This window comes from Melospiza melodia, chromosome 3 (genome assembly GCF_035770615.1).
Source record: "Melospiza melodia melodia isolate bMelMel2 chromosome 3, bMelMel2.pri, whole genome shotgun sequence".
NCBI lineage: Eukaryota > Metazoa > Chordata > Aves > Passeriformes > Passerellidae > Melospiza > Melospiza melodia.
In genome coordinates this window covers 35,319,044-35,336,064 of record NC_086196.1, presented here as the reverse complement: position 1 = coordinate 35,336,064, position 17,021 = coordinate 35,319,044, and the positions used below count along the sequence as shown (strand labels likewise).

The 17,021-nt window shown below is 39.9% G+C and overlaps 1 protein-coding gene across 2 annotated transcripts in view; it reads right to left on the bottom strand.

Annotated features, from left to right (window-relative positions):
- MTHFD1L (methylenetetrahydrofolate dehydrogenase (NADP+ dependent) 1 like) overlaps nucleotides 1–17,021 on the bottom strand; it is a 144,039-nt gene that overhangs the window by 57,365 nt on the left and 69,653 nt on the right. For both annotated transcript variants that reach the window (XM_063151276.1, XM_063151277.1), the window contains exons 20-23: nucleotides 8,203–8,342; nucleotides 6,484–6,525; nucleotides 5,331–5,431; nucleotides 4,740–4,917 (exon numbers count right to left, since the gene is read on the bottom strand). In XM_063151276.1, the coding sequence (XP_063007346.1) occupies nucleotides 4,740–4,917; nucleotides 5,331–5,431; nucleotides 6,484–6,525; nucleotides 8,203–8,342 (461 nt within the window). The remainder of the gene's footprint in view (nucleotides 1–4,739; nucleotides 4,918–5,330; nucleotides 5,432–6,483; nucleotides 6,526–8,202; nucleotides 8,343–17,021) is intronic.

Here is a 17,021-nt window from a genome sequence, read left to right as displayed (position 1 = left end):
AATGGTTCAGTCAACTTTATTTTGAGTAATAGCTTTCTGTTGCAACTTAAAGACCCATACTTCAAGAAAACTGAGCCCAGAAGGGAAGTCAACAGTGATAAGAGGATTGATATTTTGATATTTTCCATATGTAGCAAGAATATATATTAAAATAAACCGCCACAGATGATTTCACAAAGAGTTCAGGAGGCCTTTTAAACAAACCCATCCTTCAAACACTGAAGAGAAACACTCTGCAAGAAACCAACTCAACGGTAACTTAATAGAGATTATTGTGCAGAGGGGGCAAAAATCTATACTAAAACCACACAATTGAAGTATTTACTTCAATTACTGCCAATAATATTTTAACCTATGTTATAAACTCTGAAGTCTATTATATGAAAACTCCTTGTTGCTCCTGAACCAATCCCCCTGACCTGTGCAATTCCTAATACTGTAAGCATTCCAGGGTACTCTGTTTCTGTCCTTTTCTTACACTTTTACAGTGGAGATGGTGCAGGATTTACTTGTCATAGGTCATGTCTTGTATTCGATCCATGAAATGACTGCCACGCACAGGCACTCCCCAAACCATATATGAGGTATTCTACTCTCATTTGAAGCCCCCAAAAATATTTGTTCATCTCATACCAAATGTCAAACAAATCCTTGCTATAATCAAGACTAAAAAAATGTCAAACTACAAGTAGCAGCCTCCAGGAAAAAAATATTGCCTGCTTAGAGAAACAAATAAAGAGAACCCAAAAAGCCATCTAAAAGTAGGAGTATAGAAGGGTATGTCATGGAATGACACCCAAAGAAGTTTAAAGAGACCAAATTAGATGCTTCAAGGAATAAAATGAGCACAGTCTTCTAATTAGACTGGCTTGCTATGATACTGAACAGGAGCAGAGCCTGAATCCTGAACTCACACAACTGTGTTGTGTCCGATGTCTAAAATTGCTCATTTGGCACATGCTCGGGTTTCACTGGACAAGATGGTATAAAGGTATAAAGATACTTCAGAAAAAAACACCTGATTCTCAACTTTTAACTCCCAGCATTTGACAGATCTAGAAAATACTTTCTTCTAGTCTATACTTCTAGTCTTCTTTCTTCTCACATTATACATATTGTAAACATGTATTTGTAAACATCCTTCAAAGAAACTTTTGTTTTCAAAGACATATTTGGAAATTACATAAAGCACTACAGAGATGAATGCATTTGGAAAAAAAAAATGAAACAAAGAGAGCCCACTTGACATGGGCTATCCTCTAAGTACATGTCTGACTGCACACTAATAAGAAAGTTTACTGCAAAGTTTGTTCAAACTAGAAAGAAAGGATATTAACCAGTTTTACATATAAGGGTTTGAAGCTTTTTTTAAAATACTCTGAGTGTTGCTTTCTAACAAAAGATCAGAATATTGAATGAACCTGTTATAGCTACAGTGGTCTGTGCTGTTGGAAATTTTTCTAATTATAGCTAGTTCTGGAAGCAAATTCTGATTAAGTTTTCCAATAGAAAAACAAGGTGCATAGACATGACAGGATTAAATGGAGATGTGGAGTAAAGGGAACAGTAGAGCAATCTCATGAAGAGAGACAGGTATATGAATGAAGTGGTAATGGTTTTAAGCAGGGTATTTCCCCTCTTTGACCTTCCAAAAGGGAAAGAAAACAGAAAAAAACCCACAACCACAGTAAATCCTGTGGAACTTGAGGCAATCAGGACTTAATATTATTCAAGTAACTGGACAAGTCTGACAATCAGATAAGGGATGGAACTATGTCCTTTCACTTACACCCCCTTTAGGCACAATGAGGGGGGAAATAATCTGTCTGAATCCTATTTTACTGCTTCCTATCTTCCTTAAATTTCTTAATTTTACTCCTTTGAACAGCAGAAACCACACCTCAAAATTGCTACAACAACCAAAAAAAAAAAAAAAAAAATTAGGGCAGGCTTATTTGGAAGAGGTGGCTTTCCTTCACTTCTCTGTGAGCCTAGTAACCAATTGACCTACATACTGTAAAAGTGGCAGCATTGCTGTTTCACTCTCCTACTTCCAGCTGCTTCAGTCCCCATCCTTTGCACACTAAGGATGAAACAGAAGCCTGAACTTTACACTTCACTGTTTTTGTTGGCCTGAATGTACTTTTTTACAGTATTTAAAAATCTTTATATGTTTTTATAAAATCCCTTCAATGTATTTTTGAGGCTTAGAGTACTTGTGTGAAGTTACAGGATACTAAGTTGATGTAAAAATGTGATTCATTCCCTTTGTGCTCATGCTGCTTATGCAACACAGCACGAAACAACGTGTCTGGGAAAGACATTAAAGTGGAAATCAATTTGATTTTCTTTATAGGCAGAGTCCACCCCTACCAATCCTTTTTACTCACTTGTACCACCAGATTGTAAGCTACACAGTGGATAGTAACACCAGAGCTTTGGTATGAGCCTTGTCAAAGGTTAATGCACAATCCCTCTAACACAAGTGTCCAGCGAGGAAACTGTTACGTGTGTTTCTCAAAGAATTTTTTTCCCCATTTTATTACACAAGCCCCAGAAGATGACAGCCTCAGTTTTCAGATCATCTCAGTAGAGACAAACTTAGAAAGGTTTATACATTGTCCATTTTTCAGCTGTAAAACTGCTGCATGGGCAAAATGCCTTGAATACATGCTGCAGCACAAATATTCCATCTTTTATTATTATGCATAAAATATTCCATCCAACTCATTTCCATCTATTCTGTCAGGGCAGAGGTTAATACTGATATGGGTTGGCTGGATTACTGACACTTTGTGAAACAGCAGGGGAGGTGGAAAGAAAAAACAAAATGGGTGCAACAGATACAGGGTGCATATCAAGGAGAAGAGAGAACTTAAGATGACCATAGGGCATATCTACCTCAGGCTGAACTTTTTTCTGGAGAGAAGAATCAAAACAGGAACTTCCAGCCATTTAAAAGAATGAAGCTAAGGCTCTGTTGTAAAAAAATAGCATTTGAACATTTTCTAAAGAAACTTAAGTAGCATGGGCACAGGATTTGAAACTTGACAAGGGCTTCCTTGGAGCCAGAGAAGTCTGTTTGGCTGCTCAGATTTAAACCCACCCACATTTGGATAGCCAGGAAGGCCCTGGGAAATCATTTGTATAACCTCCTTGGCAATATGTGCATCCAAATGTTCTGCCAGCACAGTGGTACCCCAGCACCTCCAGTGCTGCTAGGGATCCAAGCTCCCCGGACAGCTCACATCCAGCTCACAATGCTGGGATGTTACCTTGCAGACAACTGCAATAACAGTCTCTGAGGCATGGAAAAAGAGTCCCTAACTCTGGCAGACAGAGCATTGAAACTTGGACCACACTGTCCTTTGTTAGGTTATCTAAGGGCTAAGCAAATTAGCCCTGAAGCCCCAGCAAGGATCAGAGGAACAATGATAGGTGGAGGAACCCTCTATAATGTAATCACTGGAAAAACCTAATCAGAGAAAATTAGAGCACCCTGAGCCTGTTTCCTATGACAATCCAAGGGGAGGATGAGACCACTGTCCTTGGTGTGAAATGCACCAAGATGGGTCAACAGGGAAATTCTTTCATGAAAAAACTTTGCAAATGAAAGGAAGTGATTGCCTACAGCAGCACAGGACTCTATGGGATGTATGAAAAAGCAGATTTTGGGACTGTGTGAACCTTATTATGGGATTTGCAAAGAGGATAGTGGGAATGTCTAAAGATTGTTTAGTGGAAGGAGCAAAGATGGGAAAAGGGAGCAATCAAGGTGGATTGAAAAGGTGTAAGCGTGGAAAGAACATGAGAGAATAGAGGAAGAAGGGGTCAGTTCTGTATAAAGGTGTCTGGCCAGTAGTCTGACTAACTGAGCTACGTGCTTGAGGACCTCTCTATTAATATTAAATCTGGTTTCTGACTGCCTTTTGTGTGGGTGTGCTCTCTGCTCTGCACGATGAGGACAGAGAGTGCGAGGAAAGGGCTGTGCCCAGCAGCTGCAGTCCTCAGGGGCTTGTGGACTCTGGTGCCATCAGCTGGAGCAGGACAGAAGCCCTGGGGGCTGCTCCTACATAGACTGAGGGCCTGGGGCCAGCAGCAGCTGCACTGACCCGTGCATTGTGTGCACCATATTGCACTGGCAGACTCCAATCCGATCATTGGAGAGAAGGAACAGGACTGGGTCACCTGGGCTCTTGGTGTGCACCGGAGAGCTGGCTGTGCAGGTAAGGGCAGGTAAGGGCAGTGCCTCCTCTCTGTACTGACCTGGCTGGGCTGGGCAGATGTGTGGGATGTGCTCCCTGTCACATCCTTCTCAGACAGACAGTGAATGCTTCAGAAAGCCACAACCTGGTGCAATACCTGTGACTGTGGGACAGCAACTACATGTCCTGTTATCTGACCAACAGGACAAATACTGTCACTGTGACATCTTTGGAGAAGTCTCCCAAATTAATCAGTGAGTGTTCCATCTGCATACATACCTTTATGTTTAACTTGAAAGTATCAGATCAGTGTCATTCAATGCACTAAGTAACAATCATTACCAGTGAGTATCCTGCTCCCTGATTAGACAAGCCACAGATTGCTTGTTCTCTCCAGCTTTAAACCAAGGCAAGTTCCTTTCCAAGTATTTTGGATAACTTTATTTCAATGTTCTCAATGTTCTTCTTGTTTAAATTAAACTCTGACGCAGAATGCATCCATTAAAAAAAAAAAAGAAAGAAAAGAAATCTTACCTCCAAGCTGTAGAGATATTTGAAACTGGTTTTTTGATTGGCTGCCTTTTCCACAGCTTGAGCTAATTTTACTGCTCCTTTACCGCCAGCTGACCAGTGATGGCAGGGTACAGCATCAAATGCTCCAGACTCCTTTGCAATCTTACACACCAGATCAACCTCAGCTGGAGAGTCAGTTCTGCCAACCAAACAGTCCTCTCTCATTATTTTGTTTAATTAGTTCTCTGTTACAACCTTACAAACTTACCCTTATTTTACCATTAGCAGTGGTAAAGTAGATGTATATATAGAAATTGTGCCATATACATAATGCATTTATGTACAGCATATGTATTTACATGTTTCAAGAAAATTTTGTAATTGTTATAGCTAATTAATATGGAAGATATGGAAGATTATCAGCTCTGTAATAGTATATACTTTTTTTGATGGTTTTAGAACATTAGGAACAAGCTAAAAACTTAAATATCGTTATATTCATGATGAAAACAGGAAATTCTTTAATAGCTTCTTTGTTCATGTCAAATTGAATAATTTAAAAACCATGAAAAGTGAGGAATTTGAACAAGAGTAATGAAAGAACAGACTTACTTGAAGACGTTCAGAGCAACCACAACAGGAACTCCAAAGAGCTGAGTAATTTGAATCTGTTTCTGTAGATTACAGCAGCCATCAGCTACCAGCTGGAGGTTCTGTGCAATTAAATAAAAATTAATGGAAACGGTAAGATACATAAAGTCTTCTCCAGACAAAGAAATTTCCATAAATTTAAGTGAACATAAACAATGATCAGCATTGTTTATGTTGCAGGCAAGTGAAATTCTTCCAGACAAAAGTATTCTGGCACTTATTAATTCTCATTCCAATTGATAAGCATCAGATATATTTAAGTAACTAAGCAGTGTCCAAAATTTGTGCATGAACCCATTGCTCTCTTCTGAGACACAGGAAGATGGTGCAGCTGAGGAGTGGTTACTTGTCATTATTGTGAAAGGGATTTTGCTGTTTGCAAAGTTTACAAACAGGCTGCAGTAGCAGGGCTGGGTTTGACATACAGATGTGTCAGGTGCAGAGTTCATGTATGCACATCCATAGACTACCCCAAGCACATTGCTGGATTTCCTTATTTACTCTTTTACCTCACACTTTGTAGGCCTTGTCTCAGTTGTAACAAAACACATATCCTTAGCTTCACACAAGCAGAAGATCAGAACTTGTCTGAAGTGACAAAGAAAACAAACCAGCAGAATTCACTCTTTGTTTGAAGAGTGACATCCCACCCCAAATGTGAAGCATAAATATATAAACCTTGTTTTATAATTGTCAGGTTATGCTACCATTAATTTCAGGGAGTGTCCCTGACCCCTACACCATGCTGCTCTTGTGCTTCTATAAATGCCTGCACATTGATCAGTCTGAAAACTTAATGGCCCTGGAAAAACTATTGAAAAAAGATTATTTTTCAGTTATTTCAGTTTGTTATTACAATCCGTCACACAGTCACACACACCTTACACCTGGGAGGGGTAACACAAAGGGGCTGAGGGAGGATGAGGTGGTTTTAGTTGTTGGCAATGCCCATTAGAGATGTTCACTGAATGTCAGCTTTAGAGCAGGCTATTGTCAAACCTGAGGCTGCACACTGTCCAGCCAGAGCAAGGAGAAGTTCTGATTCTCTGTACACCATATTATTTTGTTCCTTTAAACAAAACCCTCTTTAAAGTTTTATAACAGTTCCTCTTACCTCTTCTGTGTATTCTTTCTTCAAGGGGGCACCAGCAGTTACCTGGGATCAGGTAATAATAAACAAGCAAAGTCATCACAGATTGATACTTGTCATTACCCTAAAGGGTCTGAAGTGCAATTTTGCTGCCTTTCTGTACTGCCAGTCAACCCATACCAGTGCTCACAGCATCACAGCCTGACTGCAGCTTGTGTTTTATTCCCACACAAACATTAGCAACACCTCCTATTGTATTTGGGTAGCAGGACACAGGTAGTGCCTCAGCAATTAGCTGCAAAAGACTACAAGGGGAGGCAGCTGGATCTCATTCTGCATGTTGTTACAGCACACCAGCAGTGCAAAGACAATAGGCAGCAATTTCCAGCAGCTGAAGAAATAACAGCAACACAGAAGAACATCATCTTTGATGTTCTTTAATTACTGCCCATGGCAAGGAACTGCATGCAAGTAATTGGTTGGAAAGCACAAAGGTAGACATGCAAAGTGCATCACAGGGGTACTGGGACACTGTGCTGAGTCTCCAAGGAGCACATAACATCAGTCCCAGGCACCAGACTTACTTTTGTCTCTAGCATTAGTCCTTTTTATAGTTAACCTTCCAGTAAAAGTATCTGGTACTCTACATGCCTCAGTGATGAATGCATGACATTTGTAAACAAATGAAACCTTTAAACTTCTAAGGACACAAGTGAGACAGAAATAGAGACAGTTATTAAGACATATTTAAGTCCTATTTTTGCTAGATTGAGTGATAACACATGTGAAAATATACTTGCTTTGATAGAGATGGAGAAATATAATTCAAAATAAAGAAAACATGCATCAGAAATGATACTAAAATGATAGAAAATGATATCATTACATCAACCTGAAAGACTGAAAAGGGTAGCTCAGCTTTAATTCTTAGAGAAGATTAGCTGTAAGGGAAACCATGCCTTCTAAAATTTTGTGGCTGTGGAAACAGCTCTGGTATTTTCCCCCAGTGTGACTGTTTCCCTGGCAGCATCACTCTCCAGCATGCTGCTGGGCAGATGAAAGTGCTCCTAGGAGTTAAGTGTCCCTCTGCTTGGCTAGCACAGTCTGATCTGACTGCACATTCGGGGAGCATTTCTACAAACAGTAATCTTTAAAATCTCTTTGTGGCTTAGACAGCAAAAAATTATACACTGGAGACTCTTGGTACACCCAGAAAACACTTGCAAAATTTCATCAGTTACCTCAGCATCCCCAAGGGAATTAATCTGAGCAACATAAAAGGACATAAGGAGTACCCATTACTGAAGTGAAAGAAATGTCAAAACCTTGACTAACAATGTTCTCTACTTCCACTCACATACTGCAACTCGAACTTGTCTCATTCCTCCTCGGCTGTCAAATTTCCCAGCCTGAGACAACTTCAGTGTACTTACAAATGCTGTTTCAAAAGGCAGGGAAAAGAGTATCTATCTCTTACTGCTTTTTTTTTAATGCAATAACTTTGCCTTCCTCTGAAAGATATAGTACTTCTTCAGAGCTCTTTTGTCCCTCATCTTTCATTTGTGGCTTAATTTTAGAGACAGCATTAACTTTAGTGATAACATCTATACAATGAAAAATATCAGAAGGGTTATCTAAATACTGCCCCATAGACTACCCCAAATATTTCTTAAATCAAGGTATTTTACTTATTTCAAATATTAGCAACAATTTGATTTTTCCAAGAAAGGTGCAAAAACTTACATTTGGCCCACCTCCATGCATCTTCAAAGCCCTCACTGTAGCAACAAGTACAACCACACTGGGAACCAAGCCAGACGCTCTGCATTTGATGTTGAAGAATTTCTCCATCCCAATGTCAGCACCAAAGCCAGCTTCAGTTACTGTTAAACATTAAAAAAAACAAAACAAAACCACACATTAAACACGCTTTTGGTTAAACACTGGGGGATATTTCTACTTCAGCATACACTGCACTTAAATACACACCAGTACTCAGTTTTCAATGAACTTTTAAATAGAGGTCTATTTACATTACTGAGTCTGATTAAAAACCAATTCTCAACTCAGAAATAAATTCTCTTATTCTTATATGTACAATATGCCATCAAAGGTAGTTCCATGGGGGGGAAAGCCAAGCAATCTAAATTAGTTTGAATCAAAGTACTTAAAAAAAATACATAGTCCTCTAAAATCACTGTTTTGGTGCAATTATGTGTAAAAATTTTGCAAATTGTCTGATATAAGACTTTCCTATATTATTCCTCCTCCTTTGATTTCACTAAAGATGTGCCTTCATCACCATTAATGGACCTGAATTCTCCTAGGTTTGCAGAACTTCTGGTGATCTCTTGCTTTTATTGAGAGGATGTTTAGTTATAAACACAAACCAGCAGTTACAGCCACATCTCAGTGTTGAATATGATGTTAAATAACTAATTTGATAATGGGATTTTGCACCAAAGAAGTCAGACATGAATGTAACATGACTCAAGAGAAAAATCTGTGCAGAATTAGGACACACCTGTCAAAGAATGTTTAGTAGACCTACAAATAAAGAGAAGATAATCTATATTAAAGGACACTAGTCTCTTGAGCATGAATTTGTTCTGATTTGTCAAATAGAAATTATTTTAATTGCTTCTTTTAAAATCCAAGTAATTTCTTTATATGAGACAAAGACAAGCACAGAGCAAATAAAAAAAAATTAGGGATTAGATCTCCTGTTGGCTGAAAATTTACTGATGCAACGATTTCCCACCAGAACACAATTAAGAGCTGGGCTCAGTGCACACTTCTTAAAGATGTGAAGGGACTTTCAGGCAGACAAGTCAGGGCAGGAAAACAGCTTACTCCAGAGGCTTCTGGACCTGACTCCATGCAGGGCTGGTAATGTGTTCTCATAGCCCAAATCAACTTGCAAAAACTTGTAAATTCCCTTCTCTTTCCCTCTTGACAGCAGTTTTGTCTCTCATACTGAGGAGGGGAAGGGACCACAAATGGTGACTGAACATTTCAAAATTGGCAACCTGCAGCAGGGTCAAAGAGGAGGACATACAGATCTGCTCTGTTGCTGTGGCAGAAAGCATCGCACTGTTGGCAGCCGATGCACTTTAGGAAGTCCCAGCATTTGTCCTAACCCCACTGGTCCTGTTCCACCTCTTCTTCAGTTTGCACAGGCTGAAACAATTGCCTGGATCTGCTCTAGGGAGGAAATGGCTGCTGGGGCTGGGAGAGGAAGCAAGTAGTAGCAAACAAGGGGGAGGGCCTGCTGGGGGGAGCAGGGACCTCTTGAAATAGTAACATGGCAAGTGTCATGATTAACGTTCTCCTCAATCACTGTAATAACTATATCATCTTTTTCTAAATAGCCCTGAGAAAAACAGACACACAGAAAAACATGGGGAAAAAAAAAAAAAAAAAAAGATGTTTACACAAATGCAGTAATTCATAGGAGCAAAGCTAATGCCAGGATAAGTCCCATTAAAAGCAGAGCCAGGGATCACATTTCTGCTTTCCAGTAACCCTCATTCTTCTTCTCCAGTCTCTTATGTGGCATAGGGTGATTAATGGGAACCCTGAATTAGGAATATATAACCACGATCAATCTTTAATATAAACAACAGATAAACTACCAAGTGCTTGAGAGGGTGGGAAAATAATTTGTCTCTTACAGAGATTGCCAGCACATATACATAGCAGTCTCCTAACATTTCCAAACAAAATTTCCAGGGAGTTAATCCATTGCATGCCAAGCCTTTTCAAGGGTCAGCTTCCCTCTGAGAAAGGGGGGACTGCAAGTCTGCCTTTCAGTGGGAGAAAAGCAGATATGTCAGCCTTCCACAGCAACTGCTCGCACAGCAAGCCACCCTTCGGGCAGTCCAGGCAGCCAGGGCCATGCACTTTCCATATTCTTTGCAATCTTCCCTTTGATACAGAGGATAAAATTCACTTTTGCATAAAGAACCCAAATACTGTGTCAGAGTTCACCAGAGTGAGTGCTACAACATGGAGACCAGGATTTTTTCATTGGAAGTGAAGGAAAGGGAGACAGACGCCAGTGCTTTCTCCAGAGTGCGGAAGGAAACAGGATGTAGTAGAAAAGCTGCCTGGATGAAAGTTGCAACTCCATTTTATTTCCTCCAAGGAATATTAAGAAGATAGAATAACATGCCAAGCTATTATATTTTAAAATCTTTGTGCTGAAACACTTAATAGAATTACTTTCGGATTGTTTCCTGCTTTCAAATGAAAGCGTCAATGAAAAACACAGACTACGAATGGGAAGTTTCAAACTACTCTACACTTAATGATCATGAGATAAACCAGCTAATCACTTTAAATGTAACAACAGAAATTGAAAGTAGTACGTGGTGAGCTAATCACTTTACATGAAACAACAGAAAATTAAAGTACTACGCAGGTCCATTTATTTTGACAAAATTTCTCATTCATAGTTTGTCATAGAAGAGAATTACAGGTGAAACATAAATTTTGGGCAACAAACATCTACTTCAGTAGCTGTGGCCTGCTGTACTTCAGCTGAAGAAAAGTTTATGACACTAGCACTGCTACTGCCTATACATTTTTGCCCAGTTTCAGTTTCCCCCTTCCCAGATGCCTGTTTATCCCATGCCCTGCCAAGCGACCATTTCCCAGCTCCATGAATCACAGCTACCCAGGCTGCTGACCTGAAACCAGGTAGGGGGTTTGCAATAGGTACCAGCATGGTGTTAATTGCTTGCTTTGATTTCCAGGCCACAAACACAGTTCCAATGCAGTTTTAATGAAAGTAAAGAGGTAAATGATTTGCCTTCAGCAAGCTCACAGAAAACACACAGGAATTTGCACTTCCAGGCTGAGAACACAACTCCGTGGCAAACGTATACTAGATCAGTGTTATTACAGTCCCAGGCCTTGTTTGGCTTTCTGAATCCCCTCCTTGCACTGACCAGACTCAATGATGAGCTGGACAAGTGCTAAAAGCTTATCTTCTGGGTGCAACTTTCAGTCATTACAGTTCTCTGGACTCTCACTGTGTCGTCATATAAAGTGCAAAACTTAAAAGTGCAAACCTGTTGTTTGATTTTGTGCTTGAGTTTTAGAGCCTAAGCATCATAAAGAACATTGGAATGAGAATTAAAAATTAAAATATCATGTATCAGCAGCGCTGTTAGGAACACAGGAACTGTGTTTGTGGCCTGGAAATCAAAGGGAATCAAAGTATCAGCACTACCATTGCATTACTGTTAAGAGTGGGCTATAGGTCAAACCTAGCAATTAATTTACATATATATCAGAATAAACTGCATCAAAATGGTCAAATAAGGTCAAATAATTTATTCTCATAAAGTATCCACGAGTGTGACCAAAAGCAGCTCATTCTCACATATCTGGGTAACTGTGGATCTTAGGTCAAAAAGCCAGCAGGCAAAAACACAACACACAATTGCTACAGGTCTTTCTAGAGATCATTAATGTGACATTCACTTCACCTACTCTTGCTACCAAAATCATCAGTAAAACAGAGTTTTCTTTCAGAGCAATAACCCAAAAGATCAAAATTAGTTAAGTGGAAAATGGGGAAGGAGAAGCCCATAGGGGTGAAATTGGGCAATAGAGAGAAGTCTGTTGGGTGGTGCAAAGTCAGAACAAACTCTCTTCACTGGAGTCTTTAATTCTATTTCAGGGTTCAGGCAAATGAACAAATCACTCTCACAGTTTTGTTTCTTGTTTATAATTATCACAACCTCCTTTATGTAATTACTGCCTTATCAAGGACATCTGGGAATCACCTACATGTGACATTAGCTTAAATAGACAGTGTCATGTGTTAAGCAGCTAATCAGACTTCACCATCATTCTTAATACAAAATCTAATTTTTCTCCATCTAAAAGTACATCTATCTTCATAAAGCTGCATAAAGTGGTTCCACATTACGCTTACATTGATATAGTGCTTGAAAGCCTTACAGAAAGTGATGTTTGGAATATTTTTCAAAAAGCTATTTCACCCACAATTGAACTTGATGCTTATTGAGGGTAATTTCTAGTGAAAGTATCTTTTGCCTAGTCAGCCCTTTGTATCAACAAATCAATGTCAAAATAAAGCATTTGTACCATAAAGGGCCAAGTCAGATGCACACACATGAGGCAAAGTTGAGGACGAGTTGTGAGCTTGGATTCCTGAACAATGTAAAAGGAAATGGAAACTCTGAGCTGCAAGTTGCCATTTACTCCCCACATGTAAACATATCTGTTCTTGTGCAGCTGTCTGCTGGTAAACTCAGGAAAGGAAGAGTTCAAAGTCACAGAAGCACATGAACTGTGAACCTGGAGCAGGAGATATGCTAGCTATAAAGTAACTGATATGTTCTTTTTTAAGTGAAAAATATCAAGGTGTGCTATCGCCAAAATAAACCAGGATGATCAGTGATTTCTCTAACAGGATATTGTATTTTTGTTAGTATAGCTAGGGATGAATAACCAGATGTTTGCCCATTCTGACTCTAGAAATTATTTGATGTGAACTTCCATTATTATGACTGATTTTGGAATGTAACAAATACTTTCTTCTCCCTCTCCCCACCCCCCCCCCCCCAACAGAGGGAGTTTTCCTGTTCATTTTTCTTTCTGCGCATTCTCAGATGTCATGGAACACAGGAACTCACTGCTACCACTGCTGAACACAAAGTCCAGCACAAAACTACACATGAATATGTCAAGCCTGAACATTTTCCATGCCATGAAGAAAATATTTTGCACTGCTTGTTAAAATTTTATGTTGTTGTTGTGAAGTCTAGAAAAAAGGTAATAGGAAAAATATTTACCCCCAAGTTTAACAGACCATAAGCTAATCTGTACTTTCCATCTTTTGCTAAAGAAAGATGCCAGGGCAGTATTTGCCCTGCTGACATCAGGGCACTGGAGGTTTCTGATTGTTGACACCCAATCCATGCTTTTGGCGGAACCAGCAGATATGGCAATTCATTCTGCCTTCCTTCAAAGGACACTTATTATCTCCTTGGCTGAGCCTCAGACCTCGGCTAACAGTCACTGCCTGCTGGCAGCAAGGGCTGCACAGGAAACTTGGCTCCCAGGAATACACTTAATTTAAGTGCTGGTTCCCTTGGGACTCCATAACAAGCTGTTTCAATCTTTTCCTCAGAAACATTTATTTTTCCATAAGAAAGTAATTTTACCATTGAAATGCAGAGCAGCTTTAAATAAGAAACTAAAGGTTACCTCATAACCTCTCACAGTTACTCACTTTTAATATCACTTGCTGTTAACTTTCCAAGAGCATCCTATACATTAAACAAAAGAATATTCACAATGATTCATACAGATCATTCCCAGACTATATACAAAAAAGAAGTACAGAAAATTCATTTATTTACTCCAAGCCAGACAGGTGAAGAAAACTTTTACATCTCAATCCTCTGACAATTAAGGATACAATTCCTTTTTGTGGGTGTTAAAGGCCTGTTTATGTATGTATGCTGCAGATGTTGGACTTTAAATTCAGGGTGGGAATCAAACTGAAAACTCCAGGAGCTGGCAGGAGTAGCACTGTGTGACAGAAAGCATGCTCTGCACATCTCCACAGCTCTGCTTGCCTCCCTGTCTTGAAAATATGCAGAAGCGCAACTGCAGTCATTCCTGCCTCCAAACCACCAATTTAGGGCATGGTTTTACACCGTGGCTGAACCAAATGAGCACCTTGACTTGCTGAAAGGGTAATTCTTGCTCATTCTTAAGTCTTCTGCCTTTTTCTCCTGCTCTGTCCCTGCTGCTCAGACTTTTTGGCATCCATTTAATTGGAAGGTGAACTGTGGCAAATTTGCTAAACAGAAAGCAAAAACATACAAAAACACACACACACACAAAGTTGAGAGTTTTTCCACTGGGCTATATTTGAATTAGTTGAAGTAAGACCAGACAAATATCTGAACATGTTCAAACAAGCAGCAGAAGCAAGGGAAGGAAGGAAGATACATTTCAGCAGTGGAAAACTTAATTCTTCCCTAGCCACCTTGTCAAACCATATTCCGATACTTTGAATGTAAATTTGACATTTTCTTGCAGCTCACTATAGTAATGAGCTCATTATTTAAATTTATTACTAGAGATTAAAAACAGAAGATGTCTTACAAGTCACAAATTATTCAGTCTAATAGAAACTAAGTGAGCTGACTGTGGCTTCATGAGCTACACATTTCTTTGAATCGTTCTGCTAAGCCTGCTGGGTTTTACAGTCACTTTCTCTTAATTTCTGTGTCCTATAGCCATGAAAAGATATGTAACTCTTAGGCTAAGTGTCATGAACTGCAATGCATATAGCTGAATACACTAACCAAATATACACAGTCCCCCTCCTCTTCTGTAACCTCCTTCTGTTACAACATTAACCAGAAAAATTCAAACAAAAGAACTGGGAATTTCAGGTTGCATCCTTTCACCATTCATAGCACGTTTTCTTTGAGGTAACAGAGTAACATTTGCTCATAAGACAGATGACCACGTTTGGAGCACAATTAATGGCACAGGAATAAGGCAATTACATTACATACTTTAAAGATCACCATGGTCTTTGGCAAAAGAATTATTAGTGTTCTGGTAATTACAAAATTAAAACCTCACCACCTCTCTATTTAGAGTTGTGTGGAAGGAATAATTAACAGCAGCACTGATGGCTCTTCATTTAAGGCCATTCTTTTACAATTCTGCAAGGAGTACATTAACTTATGGTACACACAGTGTTTCCCTAAGGGCTTAAAATAAATTTCATCACACTTAAACCATGTTATTCAATACATATCTCACTACCAGACTTTCATTTACTTCCACTTTTAAAATATCCAGCTGGCTGAAGCACCTTTCATCAGAGTGAAACTGCTTTCTGTTGAGCTCTCAGGTATTGGGTCCTTCTACACTCTCCTTAAAAAAGCTACTGAAAATGGACTTGCAACATGCTTTGAGAATTCGTGTTACAAGCATCTGGAAAACACTAACTTCAAGGGGCAGGCAGAGAGCCTGAAAATTTCTTTCCTGGAAAAGTTCTAAACATTTCATCAAATGGTCATGAAGCAAAGCATGCTTTAGCACCAATATTGTAGTGGGTTGGTTTTTTTTTTAAAGAAAATACGGGATGCAAAGAACCCTCTTCTTGAGACACACCACCATTTCAGCACATGCCCTGGAAGAAACACTTTCTGAAGGGCAGCAGAAACACAACCGGGCAATGAGTGATGATACAGGTCGTGATGAGGAACACAGAATTTTTGCAGCCAAACAAGCAGCCATCAGAACCTCTCAAAACTCTGAGACAAAATCCATTTCGGCAGCATCTCCCACCGCATGACGGGCCGTGGGTGCCAGGAAACACCTCTGCCAGCCGCCCTCATCACAGAACAAAAGCATCTGTGCACAGACAGCGCAGGAGCGGCGGCAGCGGCGAGTGCCACACAACAAAGGGCCGCTGAATCGCGATGATCAATGCTGCTGTCACTGGCGCAGTCACCCGGGGCACGGCAGGCACAGAGTCATCCATCACTGCCCTGAGAGCCCACCCCACAGGGCACACAGCCACTCGCCCCGGGCAGGACCCCCCAGTTGGGCACACTTGGAGAAGCATTCTGCACTCTGCCCTTACACAATCCGGGGAGCACTTATCACACACTATGATAATCATTTTGCCTGTCTTTTCTGTGTACCCATGTAGTGCATCCCTCTCCCAGAAGGACAAACAGGTTCTGGTGTTATTTCATCCCACTTAAATCTTTACTAGGAGACAGAATGCCTTCCTCACATGATTGGCCTAGGAGAGGACACCAACAACACTCTTGACAGCACAACTACATCTTTTAGAAATTCATGGGAAAGGGCATCTCCTGTTATGCATCCCCAGGAAGAAGAGTATTATTCCCCTGCATGAGCAGTTTGTCTTGATGTAAAAATGGCCTAGCGAAACATCTGACACAGAGGCTGTAAATTACTCTACAAGACCACCCCAAGACCTTTGCTGGAGAGTGGAAATTATTCTACAAAGAGTACAATATGTGTGTGTTAAGCACATACAAACTTTAAGATATCAATAAACCGAAAGATGTTTCATAGAGACAGAGAACACCAGGTACTGTTCGTAGTATTTTAGGAGAGAGGAAATAATGCCTAGTGGTGAGAACGTGCAGCATAAGCCACAGGAGAGCAGAAGAGGGTAAAAGAAGCAAGCAGGTAAACCCCATGGTGCTGCACAGACTTCATGCAATAGCCACATACATGGAGAAATGTAGCAGAAGCAACTTCAGAAATCGTGAAAGCTCTCCAGTACTTTTTGCAGGTAGGCGTTAGTTTGGTTGCAATCACCTGCATTTTAAAAATAATATATACAAAACTGGTATTTGAACCTCTACTCAAAGTTTAAGATTGATGATCTGTGTCAAACTTATTAATTTATATTTGCTGTTTTCCCTATAATTTTTGGATAAGGAAAAAAACCTCAACTGGTTCAAACCGCTGTTGAAAATAATGGTGTCTGCTAAATGATATGATGCCATGTG